This window comes from Centruroides vittatus, unplaced genomic scaffold, assembly GCF_030686945.1.
Source record: "Centruroides vittatus isolate TY-2023 unplaced genomic scaffold, ASM3068694v2 contig_347, whole genome shotgun sequence".
Classification (NCBI taxonomy): Eukaryota; Metazoa; Arthropoda; class Arachnida; order Scorpiones; family Buthidae; genus Centruroides; species Centruroides vittatus.
The window spans coordinates 483708-505877 of NW_027122171.1; the positions used below are offsets into that span (position 1 = coordinate 483708).

Below are 22170 nucleotides of genomic sequence, written 5' to 3' on the forward strand. Positions count from 1 at the left end.
ACGTCACTCAGATGGATCCTTCCTTTCTCTTTCTATCTCCTCATCATTTCCTCTCCCCTCATTCTTCCCTTCTTCCTCTGGCTAAACACTTAACAAAAGACAACGGCCATACTCTATTTGTTATTTGTATCTTTGTTGTTATTAATAAATCATATGTTCACAAACTACTCCCTTACATTCACCTTTCCTCCTAATATAACATATAATTCTGCAAATAATTGCTATATATGGATACAATCAATTTCAGATAATATCCACTCACAGTATTTCACTTCTGAAGAGATTTAGATATTTTATTACAAGTAATTCTATGCTAGATATGGTTGTTTTCACCCAAGTTGCAAAAGATAGTATAGGCATTCACACTTAACATCAGATGCTGTGCCAGGATGTTTCAAAAGGCAAGATCAAGGAGTGATAAAGGAGTTTGCACAGACTAAGCAATTTATAGGAAGTTATATTTACATATTTGCTATGATTTAGTAAAGATTAAAGATGCACTTTAAGGTTACTTCATTTTAATTATCAAACAATAAACAGATACAAGACAAAATACCCTATCAAAATAACTGATTATGGTTCTTAAAAAGTCACACTTAAATGTACAGAATACAAAATAAAAGCAACTTACATAAATGTCTACTTATATATTTTACACTGATCTTCATATATTAATCTATGAAGTCCTTTGTGGGCAAATAATCCATTAAAACAGAAATCAACATAAAATTTTCAAAAATATATTGCTGTTAAATATTTTCAGAAACTCAAAATTTTGGTAGGGGAAAAATCGGCAGAAACTTGTAATAATTAGGTGCCATACTTACGTATGCAGTTTTTAACCACTTCCACCCTGTTGTGTACAATGAGTATACTTTTGGCAAACCCCTCTCCTTTAGTTACACACACAATAGTTCATAGACTCCAACATTGAACAGTCAAAAGAAAACATTCACAGAACTTTGGAAAAGGTATGTTGTATGCTACGGCACCAGCAGAGATTTAGGTTTTGTACTGTACATTAAAAATGTATGGTATGGATCCTAATTTTCTGCTGGAACTGTAGGAGAGACATGATTTGTAACTCCAACAATTCCTTTGAAAACAGACATCTTATACTCAAAAACTTCTTACAAGTTAGCAAATATATTTTATTATATTCTTGAAAGTAATCCAAGTAATATAAAACGTGTATGCATGGTAAGACACCTGTTATTTGTAATCAAACTCAAACTCAAAACTATAGTTTTCAAGTACAGTGTAACAAAATTATATTCAGTTTAACTTAAATGATATTTAAATTTGTGCATTATTTGTGTATAATTACTAAAGACAATAAAGAAATGTACTGTTTGAGTCAGAGGCAATTATTATATGGTGCTTTCTATTTCATCATTCATTGTAAAACTGATCTAAAATGTATGGAAAATATTTGAAGTCAAACATTTAAGGTCAAAGGATTCAAGGCATCCTTTAACCTTATAAAATAATAACTTGTGCAAATTTCCATATCAAATAATAGATACTATTTAATAAATTATTTCATTTGTTTATAAAATATAATAATACAAAATATTTCCATCAAATATATATACATGTACACAGTTAGTTAGATGGCTGAAGAACTGCGAGTAAAACCATAATCGAATGTACGGTCATCTGCATTTGATGTAGCTGAAGATAAAGGATTGGCAAGTTGATAATTCCTGTAAAAAATATATTATTAATAAATTAATAATATATTTTTATTACTAAAATTACTAAATTACTAGTACTAAAATTATTAATTTTCCTTAGATAAAAAAAAGGCAGGAAAAAATATAAACAATTAATTTTTATAGTAATCATTACCACTTTTCATACAGGATATTCCAGAGTCTAATTTCAATAATGTATGAGAAAACAAGATGTAGGTATCCTACAATATAACAACAGTTGGTAACCATTCATCTTAGTCAATACTGCATTTCAACAACAGAAATGATAGTGTAGAAATGTACAGGACACATTGAATTCTGTATGTGTCAATATACTGTAAACAGCTTTCAAAAATCCTTCAAACTAACAAAATTTATTATTTGGTTACTTGTGAAACTTTCAGGAAAATCGTGTGTTCTAGATTCTCTCAAATAATAGCTGCATTGCCTAGTAAAGCAGTTTTAATAGAGCAGTATAAGGAAACCAATAACAGTCTGTTTCAAATGAAATGAGCTAGGTCATCAATTTGCCTATCTGACTGTTTTAAAATTTACCAGAAAATATACCCAATGGCCAAGTTATTACATATATATATCTTTGTGCTAATGAAATCCTCAAATATTATTAACATACATGAAAAAAATTCAACTTTTACCAATCTACTAAAAATACATTTTATCAAGCATCAATTACTTCTTTGATGTTAAATTTTCTATATTAAATTCATATACATAGCCATTTTCTGTGGTGTTTGGTTCATTCCATGTCAGTAATGTTCTAAATAAATTTATACATATTTCTGAACTGTATTGATTATGTAAAGATTTAAGTTTTAATCAAGTTTGTATCTATCATTGAATCAAAAGAAAATCTGTAACAGAATTTGATTTCATAGAAAGTTTGCTTTGAAGACTTCCAATGTATGAAACCTTGGCTTAAAACTGCAAATAACTAACTGTTAAATTAAATAATTGACTAATTTATACATAAATAATGAATCACAAATTAACTTAATTTCTTTTAGTGCATTATAATTTGCAATAAATAATAACATAAATTTGATTGAATTTCTATTCTTAACAAAAGCATTTGGTTCAACTTTTATTTTGACTCGTAATGCCTAGACAGCATATATTAGTGTTACATGAAAATGAATATACTGTATTTATGCTAGCATACTATATCATATTCATCTTTTATCATCTTGCAACGGCTTCAAGATGATAAAAGCTGTAGACAGTGCACTGTTTATTAGAATAAACACAGTGTAAACATATATTATTCAGCTATGTTTTCATCTTAAAATACCAGAAATATCTACGTTTGTTCAACCGGACATTCTTCTGATCAATACACATTGTTTCATCAAATGAAAATTTCAACATTTTTAAGAGTATGTAAAAGATTATTTATAATTCCCAATACTTTTTTTTAATTTTTACACTCAACACCTGTAGTTAGTTTACTTTAACATTGTAAATATTTTTATGTATTTACTTTTTTATACTATTGTATAATAAATTACATTAAGTGTTGTGTCCATAAAATAAACAATTACTTGTTAACGTATATAATTAACATTATTATAATAGAAACGTAACTGTGTGATAATACAAACGTAATGTTGTGCCTCCAGGTCTAAGCGTGTCAACAGCTAATGCATGACTGGCCAAAGACAAAGAAACATGACAAAGGTCAGAGGTGCAGGGTCACCTAATTAGGTCAAGGGGCAATTTGGTATGGGTTACCCCAGGAAATTTGCATACATAACAATTCTCCCACATTCAATAAAATGTTTAAAATTTGTTTGTTTAAAGATTTAGGCATTGTACCAGTCTTCATATTTGCACTGATTGTCAAGGCTCCGATTCATTTGAGTTTGTCATCGTTCGGCTAGATTCTCCCTCCTCCTCCTCTGGGGGCTGTTTGAAAGTTGTTTTCATCATTGTCTCCTTTTTGTTGAGTAAAGTCGTTACAGTTCCTTCGTCATAGTTAATTGTGCTTGGGTGTGGACTAGCGCTAGCTAGGTATGAGTCTCTATTGTTTACTATGTCATTGCATCTGTCAACTTTCTTTTTGTTGAAGTCGAATCCTATCTGGATAGGATTTGTCTGTTTGTTAATTTCACATAGGCATGGTTGATCGTAATGCCTTTTTATTACGTATCCATTGTCAAGTTCAATTAAGTAATGTACACAACCTAGTCGTTCAGCAACAATACTGTATTCACAAGGACCGGAAGTTGTGTAATTTTGGGATTGTAAATGATCTCCCCCATGATAAAATTTGTAGAATTTCTGTTGTTTGGTTATGTTCCTTTGGAAAGCTTGTGCCTGGGGTTTGAGCAAATCTAATTTTGTTCTTATTGTATGTCCTAATCAGTTTTCTACTGGACTTTTCCCGTTAGATAAGGGAGTCGCTCTATACTGGAATAGTAGTTCATGGAGCTTCTGATATAGAATACCACTTTCATACTTCATACATTTGAGGTGTGTTTTTAAGATGTGGCAGTATCTTTCAGCCTGGCCATTTGCAGTTGGGTATCCTGGTGCTATTAAGTTTTGACGGATTCCATTTCTTGAACAAAACTCTTGAAATTCTTGTGACTTAAAAATACTTGCATCACCACTTACTAAAATCTCAGGTAGACCAAATCAATCAAAGACTTCACGTAGAAAATGGATTATGATGGATGTGTCTGGTGCTTTCTTTGTATAGAATATTCCCAGCCACTTTGATTTGGCATCGACAGCAATAAAGAAATAATGATTCATAAATGGTCCTGCATAATTGATGTGTATATTGATGTGTATACATTGCCAGTTTTTTGTAGGACGTTTCTCATTTGTGTATCGGGGCTTTTGTTGGGTTTTTCTTAATGTCACAGAACTCTTTGCAACTTTTAACCATATTCTCAATATCAGAGTCAATATTACGCCAGCAACAGTAATTTCAGGCTAGGACCTTCATTCGAACGATGCCTATGTGTGTAGACTCTTGCAGGACTGCTGGTTGTAAACTTCTTGGGACGATTATACAGTGTCCTTTAAACAGAATGCCATTGTGTGTGGATATTTCTGGGTCATACATATGGCCATTAACAATATTGTTTTTGATCTGTGATAGTTCCTTATCAATTGATGATTCTCTTTGAATTTCCTTGTCAGTGATAGTAGTATCATGTGTTCGTGTTGCATCGCACATTTGTGTTGTCAGTGATCGTGCGTCCTGGATGGCTTTTATTTTTGTTGACAAAATGTCGTTGATCTTAGATGTGTGGCTGAGTTCATTGATGTCAATCTTTAAACTCCAAATTCAATCTCTTCCTACTATTGCTTTTTTTTTTGGAAGAGAACAACATACAAGACAAGTCCTCTATATTGTAATTATCACTAATTTTAGTTATTACTTTCGCTACTCCTAGAGGTTTGAAAATATCTCCTGAGTAACTTCGAAAAGTCATTTCCATTTTTGCTATGGGTGCATTCAATTGTAAGTGATTGAATTCGTCGATACTGATTATGGTAACGCGACTGCCAGTGTCACATTCAAAACAGACTTTTGTACCATTAACATAGATTTCTGTGAGGATTCTGTCATCAGTTTCCGTTATATTAACAAATACATCTAGAATAATGTTTATATCAAAGTCAATTACGTGTTCATGATTAATATTGTGGATGTTATGATTCCTGCTGATTGCTGACGTTTGTTTCCTTAACCCTTCCCATGCTGAAAACCTTTAGCATTAAGTAAATAGGTGGAATTCGTTATGCGGCGCATTTTTGCGTTTTTGGGTAATTTTTTTGGCATCGACAGCAATAAAGAAATAATGATTCACAAATGGTCCTGCATAATTGATGTGTATATTGATGTGTATCCGATATCAATATACACATCGTGATATACACAAAAATCGCGATATACATAATCGCGATATTTTGCTTCAATATCGCGCTATATTCAATCTGTTTTTTGTGTTTGATTAAAAACATATTACAGTTTACGACTGTATAATTTTTAGTTTTATACATATTTAAAATAATATGAAGGTTACGAACAAAAAGAAAAAAAAATTAATTTACAGAGAATCGCTGAACTTTGTACATCTGTTAGATAGAAACATCTGTCCTCTATTAAACAAAACAAACTGCAGCTTTTTACCTAGAGTGGGGGAGAAGTTATTGCCATTATTCACACTATGTCTGTAATTACTTAGCTAGGAGAGTAGTCGATTGTTATCGTGAAGCGACACCGATTAGTCAGCTGTACGACTGTTTCAGTCGTAGAGCTTTGCTCTTACTTTTGTAAAATAATTAAATGTATTCAAAATATATATGAATTCATTTGACAAAAATTTTAAAGCCAAATTAACAGCGCGAACACCTTCCATAGACTTACTATAGGAAGGTGGAGTTTCCCGGGAATATTTATCGCTAGATAGTTTTAAAAACATATTTACTCGCCTAAATATTGTCGAATTAGCTAATTTAATGTCTAAGTGCATTAAATTAGTTAATTAGAATTAAAAGTCGATTTAAAAAGCGAATTTACAGTGATTGTTTACATTTTACTTCGAAGGTTGGAGGCGGGGCTTTTCGCGGCAATTTTTTCATTTCATAAGTCTGTGATTAGTTAAAGCAACGTCAACAAAGACAGAAGAGACTCAATAAAACTATAGAAGGAGTTTCCCTTTGATTGTTCTCAGCCAACTGTGTAGTTAACTGCGAAGATTTACTGTAGAATAGTAGGGGATGTATTTACCAAAATATTTATGGCCCAGGGTAGTAACAAAACGTTTATTGGCTTAAACAAAGTCAATCGACATACAGAAGAGCGAATCAAAGCTAAGATCTCTGGAAAACTCGAATATAGCGCAAATTAATCGAATTTTTTAATTGTTACCGATCGGTAAGTTTCGCATCACCGATAAACGAAGAAGTCACGTGATACACACCGATCGGTAGCTAACCGCATGGAAAGGGTTAAGGATGATATGCAAATTTTTCCTGTATGGCCTTTTTTATGACAATATTCACATTTCATTAGGTCTTTGACTCTACAGTTTATTGATTTATAGTTGTTTTTCCCACAATGTAAGCATAGTCCTTCTAAATGGAGTTCATCTAGGTTAACTGAATTTCCACTGTGACCTTCTATTCTGCTTCTGTTTCAATCTGATAATTGTGTTTGAGGATGTGAGCATCGTTTTATTTGAGTATTTTTGATAATTTTGTGAACAAGGTGGTTACTTTTATATACTTCGTCATTTTCAATTTTGGAAGCTTCTATGGCTAATGCAATTTCTAGTGTGTGTTCGGATGTTAGATCAGTTTGTTGTAGACTTTTCTCACAGATATCGGCATCTTGTAAACCATGTATGAATTGTACTCTTAACATTAGATCTATGACGGATTTTATACAGTCCACAATGTTACAACTAGACTTGAAATCTGCACTTTTTGAGAATTGTTTTAATGAACTTGCGTAATTTGAAATGGACTCGCCATTATGTTGTACTGTAAACAAAAATTTATGCTGTTCTGCTAAGATATTTTGTTTTGGTGTTAGGTGATTTTGTAACAACTTCATTGATTCAGCAAAGGTTCGCTTAGAGGGTATTTCTGGTGCCATTAGGTTGGTCAGTAGCTGATGTTTCAGTCCAAGACAATTGATTAATATCATTACCTTAACTTCAGTGATGGTGTCTGTTCTGGTTAGTCCTTTGATTTTGAAAAAGTTATCCAGTCATTGAGAATAGTTTTCAAGGGTCTTGGAAATTTTGTCGTAAGTTTCAAAGGTTAGGGCTTGCATTTGGAGAACTCGTTAAACTGATAGTTCCGGTTTTGTCTCCACCAACTGACATTTAGAGTTGAAATTAATTCTGTAAGTTCACTCATTTTTATATCTTTTTTGTCCTCATTGTCAATTTTATTCTTGTTGCCAATTCATTGCCAATTTTATCCTCGTTGCCAATTGTTGTGTCCGTAAAATAAACGATTACTTGTTAACGTATATAATTAACTTTACTATAATAGAAATGTAACAGTGTGATAATACACATGTAATGTTGTGCCTCCAGGTCTAAGTGTGTCAACAGCTAATGCATGACTGACTGAAGACAAATGAACACAACAAAGGTCAGAGGCATAGGGTCACCTAACTAGGTCAAGAGGCAATTTGGTGTGGGTTATCCCCTGGGGGTTTACATACATAACATTAAGAAAAATTCTTTTGCCTTGTTACTTTTGTTTATTTACCATAGACTTAACTGTCCTTTGGAAGACAGTCATTCCATATCTTTTCAGATATTATTTTTTGTATCTAATTTTTTGTAAAATAAATAAATACAGAATGACTACTCTTTTGATACATTTATAAATATAGCAAAATTTAATTTCAGCAAATATTAATATAGTAAAAATACAAACATCAATTAACCAATCTTTAAGATTAACGCCAAACAACTGCTGCATTATATCTGGCTATATTAATGTTACTATTAATTACTTAACTTTTAATTAATAGCGGTATTGATATACCCCAATATTGTCTGGCAATTGTTTGATGTTAATATAGTAAAAATATCATTCTAATAAAGTGTAAAATTCCAAAAGGGTTAATAATGCATGGAAACCCATGCATTATTAACTTGTTTCAATATAAGAAAAATATTAAAAATAAAAAGTTCTAATAAAAAGTTAAATAATTTCAAATTGACATTCTATATAATTGTTTTGTTTATTTTAAATAAAAATCCTATATTTACCATCTTGCAAAGACAATTTAAGAGATCCTGAAGGAGGTATATCATAGAATACCAAAAATGGAGCCAAATTGGGTAATAACTGAAAGCCATTCTTCCTGCCAGATAAATAAGCTAATATGTTCTCTTGTTGGCCTAAAAAAGTGAAAATTAAAGTTACTATTTGTGTCAAATCATTAATAAATATATTTAATTCAACTGTTATTGCTTACCTCTTGCCAATATACCAATCACTTTTTCCAGCTGGTTTTTAATGGCCAACGTAAAGTCTGAACCCAAGAGCGGCTGTTTATCGGTCGCTTCGGATCTCTGTTGATTGGCCAACATTAATTTCAACTGCCACAACTCTAACATATTTGATTCCTTTTTCATTTTTTCTGCCATCTAAAGTTTTAAATATTGGTTTAACCAAATAAGTTACAAATAACTATGAAAAAGAATCTGTTATTTCTTCTAACCTGACAAAGAGCAAGACAAGTAGGAAGTATTTCCATTTTTTCTTCCAAAGCACATTCATAAAGCAAAGAACTGAGCTTTTGTTGCCATTCAATTTCCTGTAATAATAGAAAGTAATTGAATAATATGTAAGATGACAAAATCTAGCACTAAAATATTGGAAATGATATTTGGTAGGCATTAGAATTTCCATATCTTATATGATGTTCTCCCCAAATTCTTTTGGTTGATTTTACCAACCATTTGACTAGTTAATCTAGTGAATTGGTATTTGAAAATAACTATTCTTGTAAATAGTACAGTTCCATTTCCATCAGAAATAGAAATAATCCAATAAAAAGAATAAAAGATATTTTAACTTCTGTTGTTATAAGCAAAAAGAAGAAGTTGACAGAATAAAAAATGAGAACAATCTTCTGTAGATTAATACAAAAGATAGAACAAAACAAAATGTCAATTGCTTGTAAGGAAACAAACATCAACACAGAAAGTTACAGTAAAAAGTTTTTTGATGCATATCAATATTTAACTTTCAAAAAGATGCACAAAACATTAGAAATTATATATATGTAACAGGCAAACACATTCAATCTGCCTTATGACCACCAGTACTTAAAATAGCAAAACTAATATAATAAATAAAAAAAAATTACTTCCAAATCCAAAAGTCAATTGCATCCACTAATGGCATGATACAATGTTAAATGGTTGTGTAATATACAATAAATATACTTTATATAACAATAGCGAGGTTGAGGCTGAAGTTTTAAATGTGAAAACGTGTATGTTGGATGTTCAGTGCCTCTTTCCTGTAAGCTTAGAAGTTTGACAATGGTGTTTAGAATGTCAAGCGTGATTCCACTGACTTTCCAAACACCATTGTCAAACTTCTAGGCTTACAGGAAAGAGGCGCTGAACATCCGACATACACGTTTTCATATTTAAAACTTTGGCCTCAACCTCGCTAATATCTGGTGTATTTGCTCTGCTTTGAAAACCTGAAAACAGAATTAAGTTTTTGCAGAGCTGCTCAGTCCAAATTTAATTTTATAAAAGTAAAGGGAATTAATAATAAATGAAGTAAAATAAAAATTATGAATATGAAACAAATTCTGTTCAAAGATAATGTCGATACCTCTATGCTTTTTGGTTTCTTTGAAAGTGGTTGATCACCTGAATTTCACAAATCTTTGTTAATAAAAATATAAATTAGTTAAAACATTGGTTTGGAGTTCAAGACACCTAAACACCATTGCTGTACGATATTATAGTATGTATACAATGGTAGCCAATTATAATATGAGTCTTCCAAAAAGAAAATTACAATAATTTAAAATGGTAGCAATGTTAATTATTCCTGAGTAGTATGCAACTTACACCAGTCAATAGAGTAGCTGTCCATCTGCATTCAAATGTCATATTTTCTAGTGCTTCTAGGAAAAGCCATAATCAAAAATGGCAACTCTGCATCAGTGTGCACTTTGTATTCTGCAGTTCACAAAGTCAGAATCATTTATAATTGAGTAATGCAAGTTTTGCAAACAATTTCAAAGCAATCCACCATGTAAGACAAACATTCATTGACAATTCCAAATGACGACCAGAAACTATTGAAAATCAGGAAATCATTGCTTAATTTAATCCTTTCCAGGTGGTTAGACACTGTTAGGTGTATATCATGTGACATTTTTGTTAATTGGTAATACAAAATACACCATTCGGCATAAATTAAAAAATTAATCAAAAAATTCGATTAATTTGCGTTATATTAGAGTTTTCTACGATCTTAGCTTTGATTTGCTCTTCTGTAGGTCAATTGACTTTATTTAAGCCAATAAGTGTTTTGTTACCACCCTGGGCCATAAATATTTCAGTAAATACATCCCCCTACCATTCTACAGTAAATCTTCGCAGTTAACTACACAGTTGGCTGAAAACAATCAAAAGGAAACTCCTTCTAAGGTTTTATTGGGTATCTTCTGTCTTTGTTGATATTACTTTAACTAATCACAGACTTGTGAAAAGAAAAAATTGCTGCAAAAAGCCCCCACTTCCAACCATCAAAGTAAAATGTAAACAATTACAATAAATTTGCTTTTAGCTCTAATTAACTAATTTAATGTACTTAGGCATTAAATTAGCTAATTTGACAATATTTAGGCAAGTAAATATGTTTTCAAAAGTATCTAGCAATAAATAATCCCGGAAAACTCCACCTCCCTATAGTAAGTCTATGGAAGATCTTGCTGTTAATTGGCTTTAAAATTTTTGTTTCTATGCCTATTATGCTCTAGTTGGTAATTTATATTATAACTGAATCAACTTCAATGAATGAGAGTTTTTTCAGAACCATCTGGTCAGGATTTTCCCACGAAGAACCAATCCATGTCATTAGAGTCAGAAATAACGTAACAAACGTTAACAAATAGCTATATTCTTTATTTTAGAGTGTAATTCTACTAGTTTTTATGTTATTTTGACAAGAAGATTCCTTATGAAAAGTTTTCAGCAGAAAAATTTACCAGGAAACTCATTACTTCCGAATATTGCGTAATTGCAGGAAAAAATTAACTAATCGCTTATTATAGTGTATTATTGTATAAAGCATTGAAAAAAATATATGAAAAGAGTCAAATATTCACTATTTGAAGCAGAAATATATGTTGATAAACTTTGATGTGTAGCTTCACAATAACAATCAACTCATCTCCTCTCCCCACTAAGTAATTAGAGATGTAGTGTAAATAATGGCAATAACTTCTCCCCCGCTCTAGCTAGAGAGCTGCAGTTTGTTTTGTTTAAAAGAAGATAGATGTGTCTAACTAACAGATGTACAAAGTTCAGCAAATCTCTGTAAATTAATTTTTTTTTCTTTTTTTCATAAACTTCAAATTTTATTATTATTTTAAATGTGTATTAAACTAAAAATTATGCAATCATAAACTGTAATATGTTTTTAATCAAACACAAAAGAACATATTAAATATAGTGCGATATTGAAGCAAAATATCATGATTTAAAAAATTACTCAAAAAATGCACCACATAACAAATTCCACTTAAGGCAAAACATGAAGATCTTAATCACATGCCAATAGAGTAAATTCAACAACAAAAAAGTGAACATTTCCCACAGACTAGTTCAACAGTCACAAAACAAGCTATAAAATACCATGAGGAACTAAATATTGAAGGCGAGTGTGAATACTCAGAAGGCTGACTGCAGGAATTTAAGAAGAGTAATGGTATAAAATACTTGAAAATCTGATTATGATGTAGATGAGCATTACATTGACGAATTTACCAAAATGGTATTGGATGAAAACCTTAGTCTGGAGCACATTTACAACAATGATGAAATAGCTCTCTACTGATGCTACATCTCTAGAAAAACATTAACAAAGGCTGATGAAAGGACAGTGAGTTTCAAGGACACTAAGGAAGACCATTGGGTGTGCAAATGCTGCCGGCACACACAATAGCTAACATCCAAGATGTTTTAAAAGGCATAAAAAATTTACCTGTGCATTGTTATGCAAAGAATAAAGCATGGTAACAGAAATGTTTAATATGGTTCAATAACCACTTCATACCAGCTGCACAAGCTTATTTATTGTAGGGAAGCTAAACTGGAAGAAAATTGTTTAGAAGCAACAAAATCTTGGAACTGTTCCATGCATCCCCCTGATGAATGTCTTGTTAAAATAATGTTTGTCATTTATCATTTTAATATGACCTCTTTAATACAACCTTGTGATCAAGCAATTTTACACTCATTGAAGATAAAGTATAAAGACTTTTTCTGAACTGCATGCTTGATGCAGTCAATGGAGGCATAGCTATCCAAGATTTCCTGAAAGAATTCACTCTTAAGGATATCATTTATGCACTTGTTAATGCCTGGAAAAATGTAACTCAATCAACATTAAAAAATGCTTAGCACAAACTTTGGCCTATAACGATGTTGAATGAAAATAAGCCTGCAGCCAAAGAATTTGAAGGATTTAGTGTCACCAACAAGAAGAAAATAATATCAAACGTTATTGCTTACTCCAAAGGCTTCCATACCTTAGAGGTAGCTCACATCAAAGAAGTGATGAACATTGACAATGATGCACTCCTTGAGTGATAGAGAAATTGATGAAATTGTGCTAAATGATGATAAACATGAGGATGGTACTGATAAAAAAGACATTATGAACACAGGTAAAAAAAAATCGCTCATAGATGATATGGTGAAAACATGTGATTTAATTGGTGGCATGGAAGAATATGCATTTATCAGTGAGCAGTTTATTATGGCGGTTTATTCAATTAAATAGAGACTGCTTAGACAAATTTCTTACAGTGTCATTTGTTTCATTAACAGAAGTCTAGAAAAAGGTAATCTCTCGTAGTGCTGTCAAAATTGAGAATCCTGTTTCTGGCCATTATCAGATGTCCATCTCCAACCTGAAGGCGATGGTCACCATAACAATAACAACACTGATGGACCCATTTCTCCAGGATCCTCAAACAATGTGCTTTTACTGCAGGTACAGTAAAAACTAAACATCTGAAAAATTTCAGATGTTTAGTTTTTAGTTTAGTTTGAGCCAGTTATGTTTGAAGTTTTACTGTAGGCTTTGCTTAAAAAAAAGGTATGCTAGTAATTATACAGCTCATCTTTATTCCATTTCATTTACCACATTCTCACTTTTTTTAGCATCTTGTCAACATGATGTGAGAATCCCATAGAATGTATTATTATTATTTATAGTTTTCATTTGCACCATTTACTGTGAATATTTATAAGGTTCACTGCAGAGACCTTTCTAGTTGAAGTGTATGTGTTTTACATAAATCTGAAATCAGCAAAATTTTTAAATCAAATATATCTTAACTGTAAATTGTATGTTATACTTGTACAGTACATATATGGTTATGAATGTATGGTTAAGAAATTTTGGAAAAAATCAAATATTCAGACTTACAGTATGCATCATATCAAAACTGAAATAATAGCTAGTATGATTAATAGTAACAGTACAACCAATTTCCACCATGCTTCAACATAAATTTGAATTACATAGTTATATTTTTATTTTGTTACTACAGTAAAACCCTGCTTAATGCGGGGGATGCATTCCTAGACGACAAAGAGCTAAACAAACAGTGTTAAACGAGGTCATTTTAACATACAGTAAATAGGGATAGGGGAGCATGCAACCAAAAACAAATTTTACTTTAATTTTAAGTTATTTTTATATTAATTTGTATAAAATATATGTTAAACAACACATAAACATATGCTTACAGAAATGTAAAGCTCATTTTTTGTGAAGAAGGTTCTGGCTTTTCTTGTTTTTTTTGCGATAAAGTCATGTAGTTTCATTTGTCGCATTTTTCTTTCCTTAAGCAAATGCCAATAGCAGAAGATCACATCCAAAGCACTTTGTTTTGCTTTTGCACTCCTTTCAAAATCTGGATTGTTTGCTACAATTTGGATCAACAATTTCAGTTATCGTTACCAAACTTTTACTAAAGAAAACTGTAGAGAAATTCTTTGTTTTCAGAATCACTATTTTCCAGTTCTACATGAATTCCTTGTTCTGCCAGTTCTTGAAGTTGTCGTTGGTAAGGCTCTCACCAGAAACCTGCAGTAACTCCTCAATATCTTGCTCATCTACATCTCCTATTCCTACTGTATCAAATAGGTTGAGTTTGATTAACCTAACAATAGTGATAGGCTCTTCTCATTGAGAATTCTTGAATACCTTCAACCATAACTTCTTCCACCCTTCATTCATGCAGTTATCAGTTAATTCTTGCCAAGTGAAGTCAATATTTCCTACAGCATCATGATGTTATATTTTTTCCAAAATTGCACCAAACAAACAAATTTAAAGAAAGTACACCTTTTTGCCACTTTCTTCCGATTGGTTCATGTTTGTAAATAATCATATTATATACAAATCAATGAAATGCCGCAATAATTTAAATCAGCATAAATTTTGAGCTTTTTTTAGTCTTCGAGCAGACCGCATTATATTGAATCAGAGTTAAGTGGGATTTTACTGTATTTATTATTTCAACAGATTTTAAAAACAGGAATTACTTTGATCTATGATTTCTTTTATGTATTAGAATAATAAACTTAACATACTATTACTATTATGTAGTCATTCCAGAAGAGAATCCCTAATGTGGTAACATTGACTGTACTGTATCAGCTGTACTGTTTTTGTTGACTGTTGATTAGTATTTCATGTGTTTTGTGTAATATCTAAGTTAATTTTATTATTTTACATTAACTTAATCTAATATGTTACAAAAAACATCATTATGGACTGTACAGCCAATTTAAATACTTTTAGTACAATGTCAGAATAAAATACTGTTTGACAATTTACAAATTTGAGGTTTAACTTGCACAAATGTTGTCGATGCCAACTTCATAACTGACAAGGATACATGGATACATATTTTTAATTCGAGTTGAGAGTTATTGCAACAAACAGTTATTTTTTATAAGAAATGAAGATCTAAAAACCAATGTGTCAAAATGATTTATCATCAAAACACAATATACTTGAATATACTGTGTTGGTAAATTTTCTTTAGATTTTTTTTTTTGTTATTTAAAAGTTAAAATAATTTTTTTCCCCATTTTAATTAAACACAAAATTTAAGTTGTATTTATTATATTGAAGATGAAATTATGTTTCAAACGAGTAAAAACAGTCAAAATATAGTAGTGACAAACTTTAACCTTACCTGTATAGTGTTTGCTACTGGTTTTAAAAATGAAGTAGCAAAACTGTACACTATTGGATCACAAGAGAATTTACTCACTGATTTTTTCTGTAAGAAAGAAGAAATTTAATATTTTTCACACAGTTAATAAAATCCAATGATACTACACTCTATATAAACAAATATACTATGCAATTCTTTAATCTGTAACAACTGAAATTTTAATCTAGAAAGAAATAATTATTTAATGTTGAAAATATTAATTTAAAGTCATTGTCAGATTCAAATTAACAAAAACAAAACAACAGAATACACAGTTAAATTTTTTATTTTTGCATAGTCTTTATCAATATTTGGAGATGTTAGAAATGCTTATTTTTGTTAATTAAATAAAATCAATTTTTTAATTTAAATCATAATGTGTGACTTGCAGAGTGTAATTGTGCATTTTATTTTTCCTTTTACTCCAATTGGAACATAATGTTAGCTGGTCAAAGTAATCAAAAACGTTACTTTCTAATAATTTCTTGCTAGAATTGAGCTCATTGTCTTTATCAGAATAGTTTTGTTTTAATCTATGTTTATAATAATTGTTTTTATGTAAATATATTACCTTTAATCAAGCATGAATTTAATTTTTAACATTTTTAATCTTTTAAACATTACTTTCAAGCATTATGAGAACATTTATTCTAACTCATGTCTTTTAAAGGTAGTTTTTAGTTATTAATCATCATTATTAATGTGCTTTAACATGCCAAGAATCTGACATTTTAAAAAGTGCCATTTTTAATTATAAACATGAAAATTGTCAAGTGACAAACTACTCCATTATATTACATAATTATATTTTTGGCTGATGACATTTTATTAGTGATACTATAAACAGCTTTGAAATTACAGTTGGATATATTTTAGTATGCAAAACTTAATTATAAGAATGCACCAAACTACAATAATTAGAAATTAGTCATTTCATCATATTTGTAGAAGAGTCTATAAAAATATATATATACCGTATTTTACGGACTATAAGATGCTATGGACTATAAGACGCACCTTAATTTTTAAACAATTTAAAAAAAAAAAAAAAGCTGTAAGACGCTATGGACTATAAGACGCACCTGAATTTTGGAGGCAATTTTTCGAAGAAAAAAGTGCATCTTATAGTCTGTAAAATATGGTATATATATATATATATATATAATTCAATGAAGCAGTGTATTAGTACATTAGTAAATTTTTTACATCAAATTAAAAATGATCTATTTGTAAGAAAAAATATTCAATATATTTTTTGTATGACAAGAAATTTCACCACTCTTTAGTGTGTCATCTACTACGTTAAAGTAATGATCTTATATTACACAATCTAATTAGTCAACTTAACATCAATAACTAATACAGCCAACTCGCAATAAATCAAATCTCTAACTTGAATTTCATTTTTATCCTGACATCACTCTCATAAACTTAATGCATTTTGTGTCAAAGTTGAAATGGTTTCAAAGGCTTCCCTAGCTCAAAATTTAAGATTCCAATAATTGCATCTACCTGTGCATGATTTCTGTTGCATTTTTAACAAGATAGACCACAGTAGCAGCAATCACATGCTGTAGTGATTTTCCATAATAGTTTTTTCTGGCATTTTCACCAAATTGATTTACTTAGCTGTGCTTCCTTGGTATCCTCATGCTACATGCTATCCATCCAACTGTGTAAGAATTTCAGTTAAAAAAACTTTTCCCACTTATCACAGTCTCGCAAAAACAGCAGGAAAAATCACCCACCACCTTTCACTTGTGATCACACAAAATATTTTATTATATATTCCGAAACAATGTCTTCTTTTCTTTGATTAATTTGTTATCACTACTAGGTGCTTATGCAGACACTTGGCAATTCTATCATCAACTTTTATTCGGGAATTTTTATTTGCCAAGATGTGTTTCAGGTTCAAACCCCTCTTCTGTCAGCATTACTTCCCAGGATAGCTTGTAATATGGTAACTGAAAATACATAGTGTTTTAATTCAATTTAAACCTTTTGTAAATAAAGGATATTTTATACGCCAAACATCTCGAATGTACCCCAAATTACCTATTCGATTTAAAGGGTTCTTAAATCCCTATCCTTACACTGAACATTTTTTAAAACACAATCTAGATGTCAGTCTATCATGCAACAACATGTAAATATAAATTTTCCATACTTCAGAAATTAATTTGTTATAACAAGTATAATGTACCATTCATTTTTCAATTATCTTGTAGGTTGTAGTCATAGGTACAGTACATATCCTATTACAATTACTTGTTCACTGTTAAAAGGTTATATTATAAGAATACCTTTACAATTGTATTTAACAATTAAAATTACCTTAAAAATTACCTTAGAAATTTTTAAGGTGATTTTAGGCAGAACCATGTGATGAGTGTTCAGATTCCTTTCACTAATAATATAAATATTTTGTTACTTGTAATATTTACATCTCACTAAAGGAAATCTGATGATAATTTTCATTACTTGAAATTTTGTTATCAAAAATTATTTGCTCTGTTTTTCACTAAATCAGATCAACTGTATAAAAATATTATTATTCAAGGACATATAATTAAACACTGTTTTTAATTTTTAATTTATTTTCAGTATTACAATGTAATATCTAGCCAATCCTAACTTTTAATTTGCTTTGAAAAATAAATCTGAATTAAGGTAATATTCTACACATGTGGTATTTTCTAAATTGCAAATGTCAAAGGTTTGCCATTTGCTAAATACACAATAGTGTGGATGGGAAGTTTTTGATAAATGTTCAGAATTTATAACATGTACAACAATCGAATTCAATTTGTACTGCCAGATAATCTGCTGGATTATTTACCAGATAACTTAATCATTAGATATAAAGTAATTCGACTAGAGGTAGGCAGTTAGGCTACCATCTCACGATAAATTTAATAATTAGAAATAAATTAATGTTTAGGAACTTTTTGGAAGAGAAGAAAAGCCTGGAGTGAGTTTTTTCACTCAAATAAACATTTGTCCAGGCCTTGAGCAGGAAATAGATGCACATTTGTACACAAGAGTTTGTTACTTGACAAACAGTTTAGCAAATAGTTCACATCCACATGCAAACATTTGTCACTTGACAAACAGAACATATGTAGCATTACTTTTAGTATAATATATACTTTTTAGCTTTTCAAAAACAATTTAAAAAAATTGTTCCTACCTTAGATACCCATTCCTTCACATTATCTTTAGCTAAAGTTTTTGTCAGTAAGTTATGAAGACCCTAAATAAAAATATTAAATATGTATTAATCATCATAAATATTAATAAAATTAAATAATAATATAAATCATCACCGAATACCTTTGGATCGCTAGTGTATGGCAGATATCCAGCTTTCTGTTTTAGGTATAAATTTCCATTATTTTCTAGTAAATGTCTGCAATATTTTTTAAAATGATTGTCAATTATAGAAAATGAAATTATTTGTATTTCTGACTTAAAAATTTTCCATCTTCAGAAATTAGTATAAAAATCCATTCCTCAAACAGATGTCTCAAAAGTCTGAATCCATAAATGTTTATTCTTATATAAAAATTAAAATATATCTTTTTTATTATAAAAATTAAAATATATCTTTTTTTTATTATAAAAATTAAATAAATTATTTAAAACAATAGAGTCAGAATTTTTCAACCTTTCTTAATTCTACTAACAGAAAATAAACAACAATTTAAATTTTCCTTCTTTTCTAACGAAAAGTTTCTCAACTCTAAACCATTTACTAAAAAGGAAATAGAATTAGAATTAAAAGGTTAAAAAACCAAACCGGATTTTTAGAGAGAGAAAAACATTTTTTATTACTTCACACTTATCCCTAAATGCATTTCGCCAGTTCACTGGCCTCTTCAGTATGGCTTACAAATACACAATATAGTTCAAATTGCCAACTGTGATAAATATCCATTATAGTCTCCTTCCCCACGTTTACAACTTATATACCCAACAAGGTTTACCGAGCATTCCGCTGGCATCATGCCATTATTCAAATTTACAGAGTTACTTTGCATAATAATTGAAAAATGTTCTTTAAATTTTCTTTTAGCCATATTTGTTTCTTTGTATACAATCTTTACTTTATTAATATTAATTTGGCAATTATTAGCATTACAATGTAAAAATACCAGGGAAGTATCAACTTTTAATCGTACTGCGGCGAGATGTTCTGATAGTCTGACTGACTATCAGAACATCTCGCTGGAAAATGAAATGGTTCCACAAGTACTCTTCCATTCAAACAGTTTTTAAAATGTTGGCCTGACCTTCTTCCATTGGACAAGTCTGGCAACAAAATTCTGCTTTGCAGCAATATATATATATATATATGTGTGTGTGTGTGTGTGTGTGTGTGTGTGTGTGTGTGTGTGTGTGTTACCGGCCAGCCAAACCCGATTTCAGGACAAACTAGTTTTTCCTTCACGTGTTGGGACAAACTAGATTGTCCCTAGGCTGAACTGATTTAGAATTATTATTCAAGTATATTAAGGTTAAAATAAAATTAAAAGGCAATCAATTACATTAACAATATTTATTAAAACATAGTCTACTTAATTATAAAAAATGGGGTTAATGTTACCCAAAGTATCAAATGTGGCAGCTTGTCTCCGATTCCAGTAATCAGAAGACAGGGAACAGTGGGGACGCACGTTCTAACCTAACTTAACCTATTCTAATAAATTACCATAATTATTAGCAACCAAATTATTAGAATAAGTTAGGTTGGGTTAGAACGTGCGTCCCGTCTTCTGATCGCTGGAATCGAAGACGAGCTGCCATCTATGATACCTAGGGTAACATTAACCAAAAACGGTATTGATTAGAAGTGACACAACAAATTAAAAATGAACTTATTTGTGCTTCTTAGTGTAGCATATAAAATATTTTATCTTTTATTTATTTTTACAGGGTGTACTGTGGCATTTCAAATTACACAAAATCATTTTTTTTTTACACTGGCACCTATTTATAGAACATAAATCAGTTCGGCCTAGGACAAACTAGTTTGGCCTGAAATTGGGTTTGGCTGGTAACACACATATATATAGTTCCATATTTACAGTTGAAACAGCACCATTTGAATGTTATTACAAATTTATTTTTGAAAATTCTGAATATCATCATTAAGATTTATTTAAAAGTCCATATTTGTACTATTGTGTACCTGTGCATTTTTTCTTTAAGTACGTTAAAATTTTTCTATATACTTTTATTTCTTTATAATTAGGAAACTTTAGAATATTTTTGAATAATAAACAATTTTTACCAATTATTTCAATTGTTTTTAGTTTAGTTACAAATTATAACAATATTAAATAATAGATACTCACTTAAGCATATCCCAATTTTTATTGTTCTCAAATACTATTGGCCAATATCTAGAATCGTCTATTCTAACCTAATATTTAAATAATCATTATTAGATAATTTTTAACTTTTCTATTATATTAATTGATTAGATAGTTAATTAAAAATAGAAAACAGGCTTTACCATAATATTTATAAAAGTATTTATGTAATTTGTACATTAAAGTAAAAATGAGTCACTTTGTAGCATATATTGAATTAATCACTTATTAAATAAGAGATTAAATCAATTTAAAAAGTTTTAAAATACATGCTGAAATTGCATAAAATGAAATAAATTCTTCTACATCTTAAATACAAGGCTTATCCAAGAAAGCATTCCCAGGAAAATTAAATGTAAAATGGGATATGGGGATTTACACACATTCAAATTTCTCTCATTGACATAAAGTTAAATGCACAGATAGAATTATCCAATTATTGCAAATCTCACTGTAAAGCTATTTCTCAGACAAGTATGTAAATGATTAAATTTGGGGTCTGATTGGAAGCCAGGTAATGCATCTGGAGTACTTTAAAAATTCTGAATACACTGAATCTTTGCAAGTCTTTTTATAGGATACTGGAGTAGTGATTTTAGTGTATCTGTTGTTTGCAGATCTTCAAATCCCAGACCAGCCATTTTTTTTTTTCAATTGCAATCATCATTAACCCTTTCCCGGCCAGGGTACCGATCTATCGTTACCCTAATTGTTTAGCAAAAAGGCCAGGGTACCGATTGATTGTTACCCTGTTAACAATCGATTTTTATAAAATTTATCGACAACAGATGTCAGCACTTCACAGCATCGTCTTGTTTATCGTCTGTTTCACATATTTTTGTCCAGGTGGTGTTTTGTTGACTTAAAAAATTTTAATTATCGGTTTTTTTCTTAATTTTTCATTTTCTGATAATTTTTTATTTCATTTTTAGCATATTCATGCAATAATATTACTATAATAAGTTCATTAATGCTATAATAAGTTTATTCAGCTATAATATGTTAATGCATTATAAATATTCAAGTTATGACCTTCAGTTCTGATATTTTATATATTTTTTTAATTTTTAATTTTTTTTTAAATCTAAAATATCAG

At 30.1% G+C, this 22170-nt stretch overlaps 1 protein-coding gene across 1 annotated transcript in view; it reads right to left on the minus strand.

Moving 5' to 3' along the window:
* Positions 1-1511: 1511 nt before the first annotated feature.
* shtd (shattered) overlaps positions 1512-22170 on the minus strand; it is a 104602-nt gene continuing 83943 nt past the window's right edge. The window contains exons 41-48 of the mRNA XM_067269128.1: positions 21057-21124; positions 19033-19108; positions 18890-18952; positions 15676-15762; positions 8923-9018; positions 8677-8848; positions 8468-8599; positions 1512-1706 (exon numbers count right to left, since the gene is read on the minus strand). Coding sequence (XP_067125229.1) covers positions 1606-1706; positions 8468-8599; positions 8677-8848; positions 8923-9018; positions 15676-15762; positions 18890-18952; positions 19033-19108; positions 21057-21124 — 795 coding nt within the window. The 3' untranslated portion in view covers positions 1512-1605. The remainder of the gene's footprint in view (positions 1707-8467; positions 8600-8676; positions 8849-8922; positions 9019-15675; positions 15763-18889; positions 18953-19032; positions 19109-21056; positions 21125-22170) is intronic.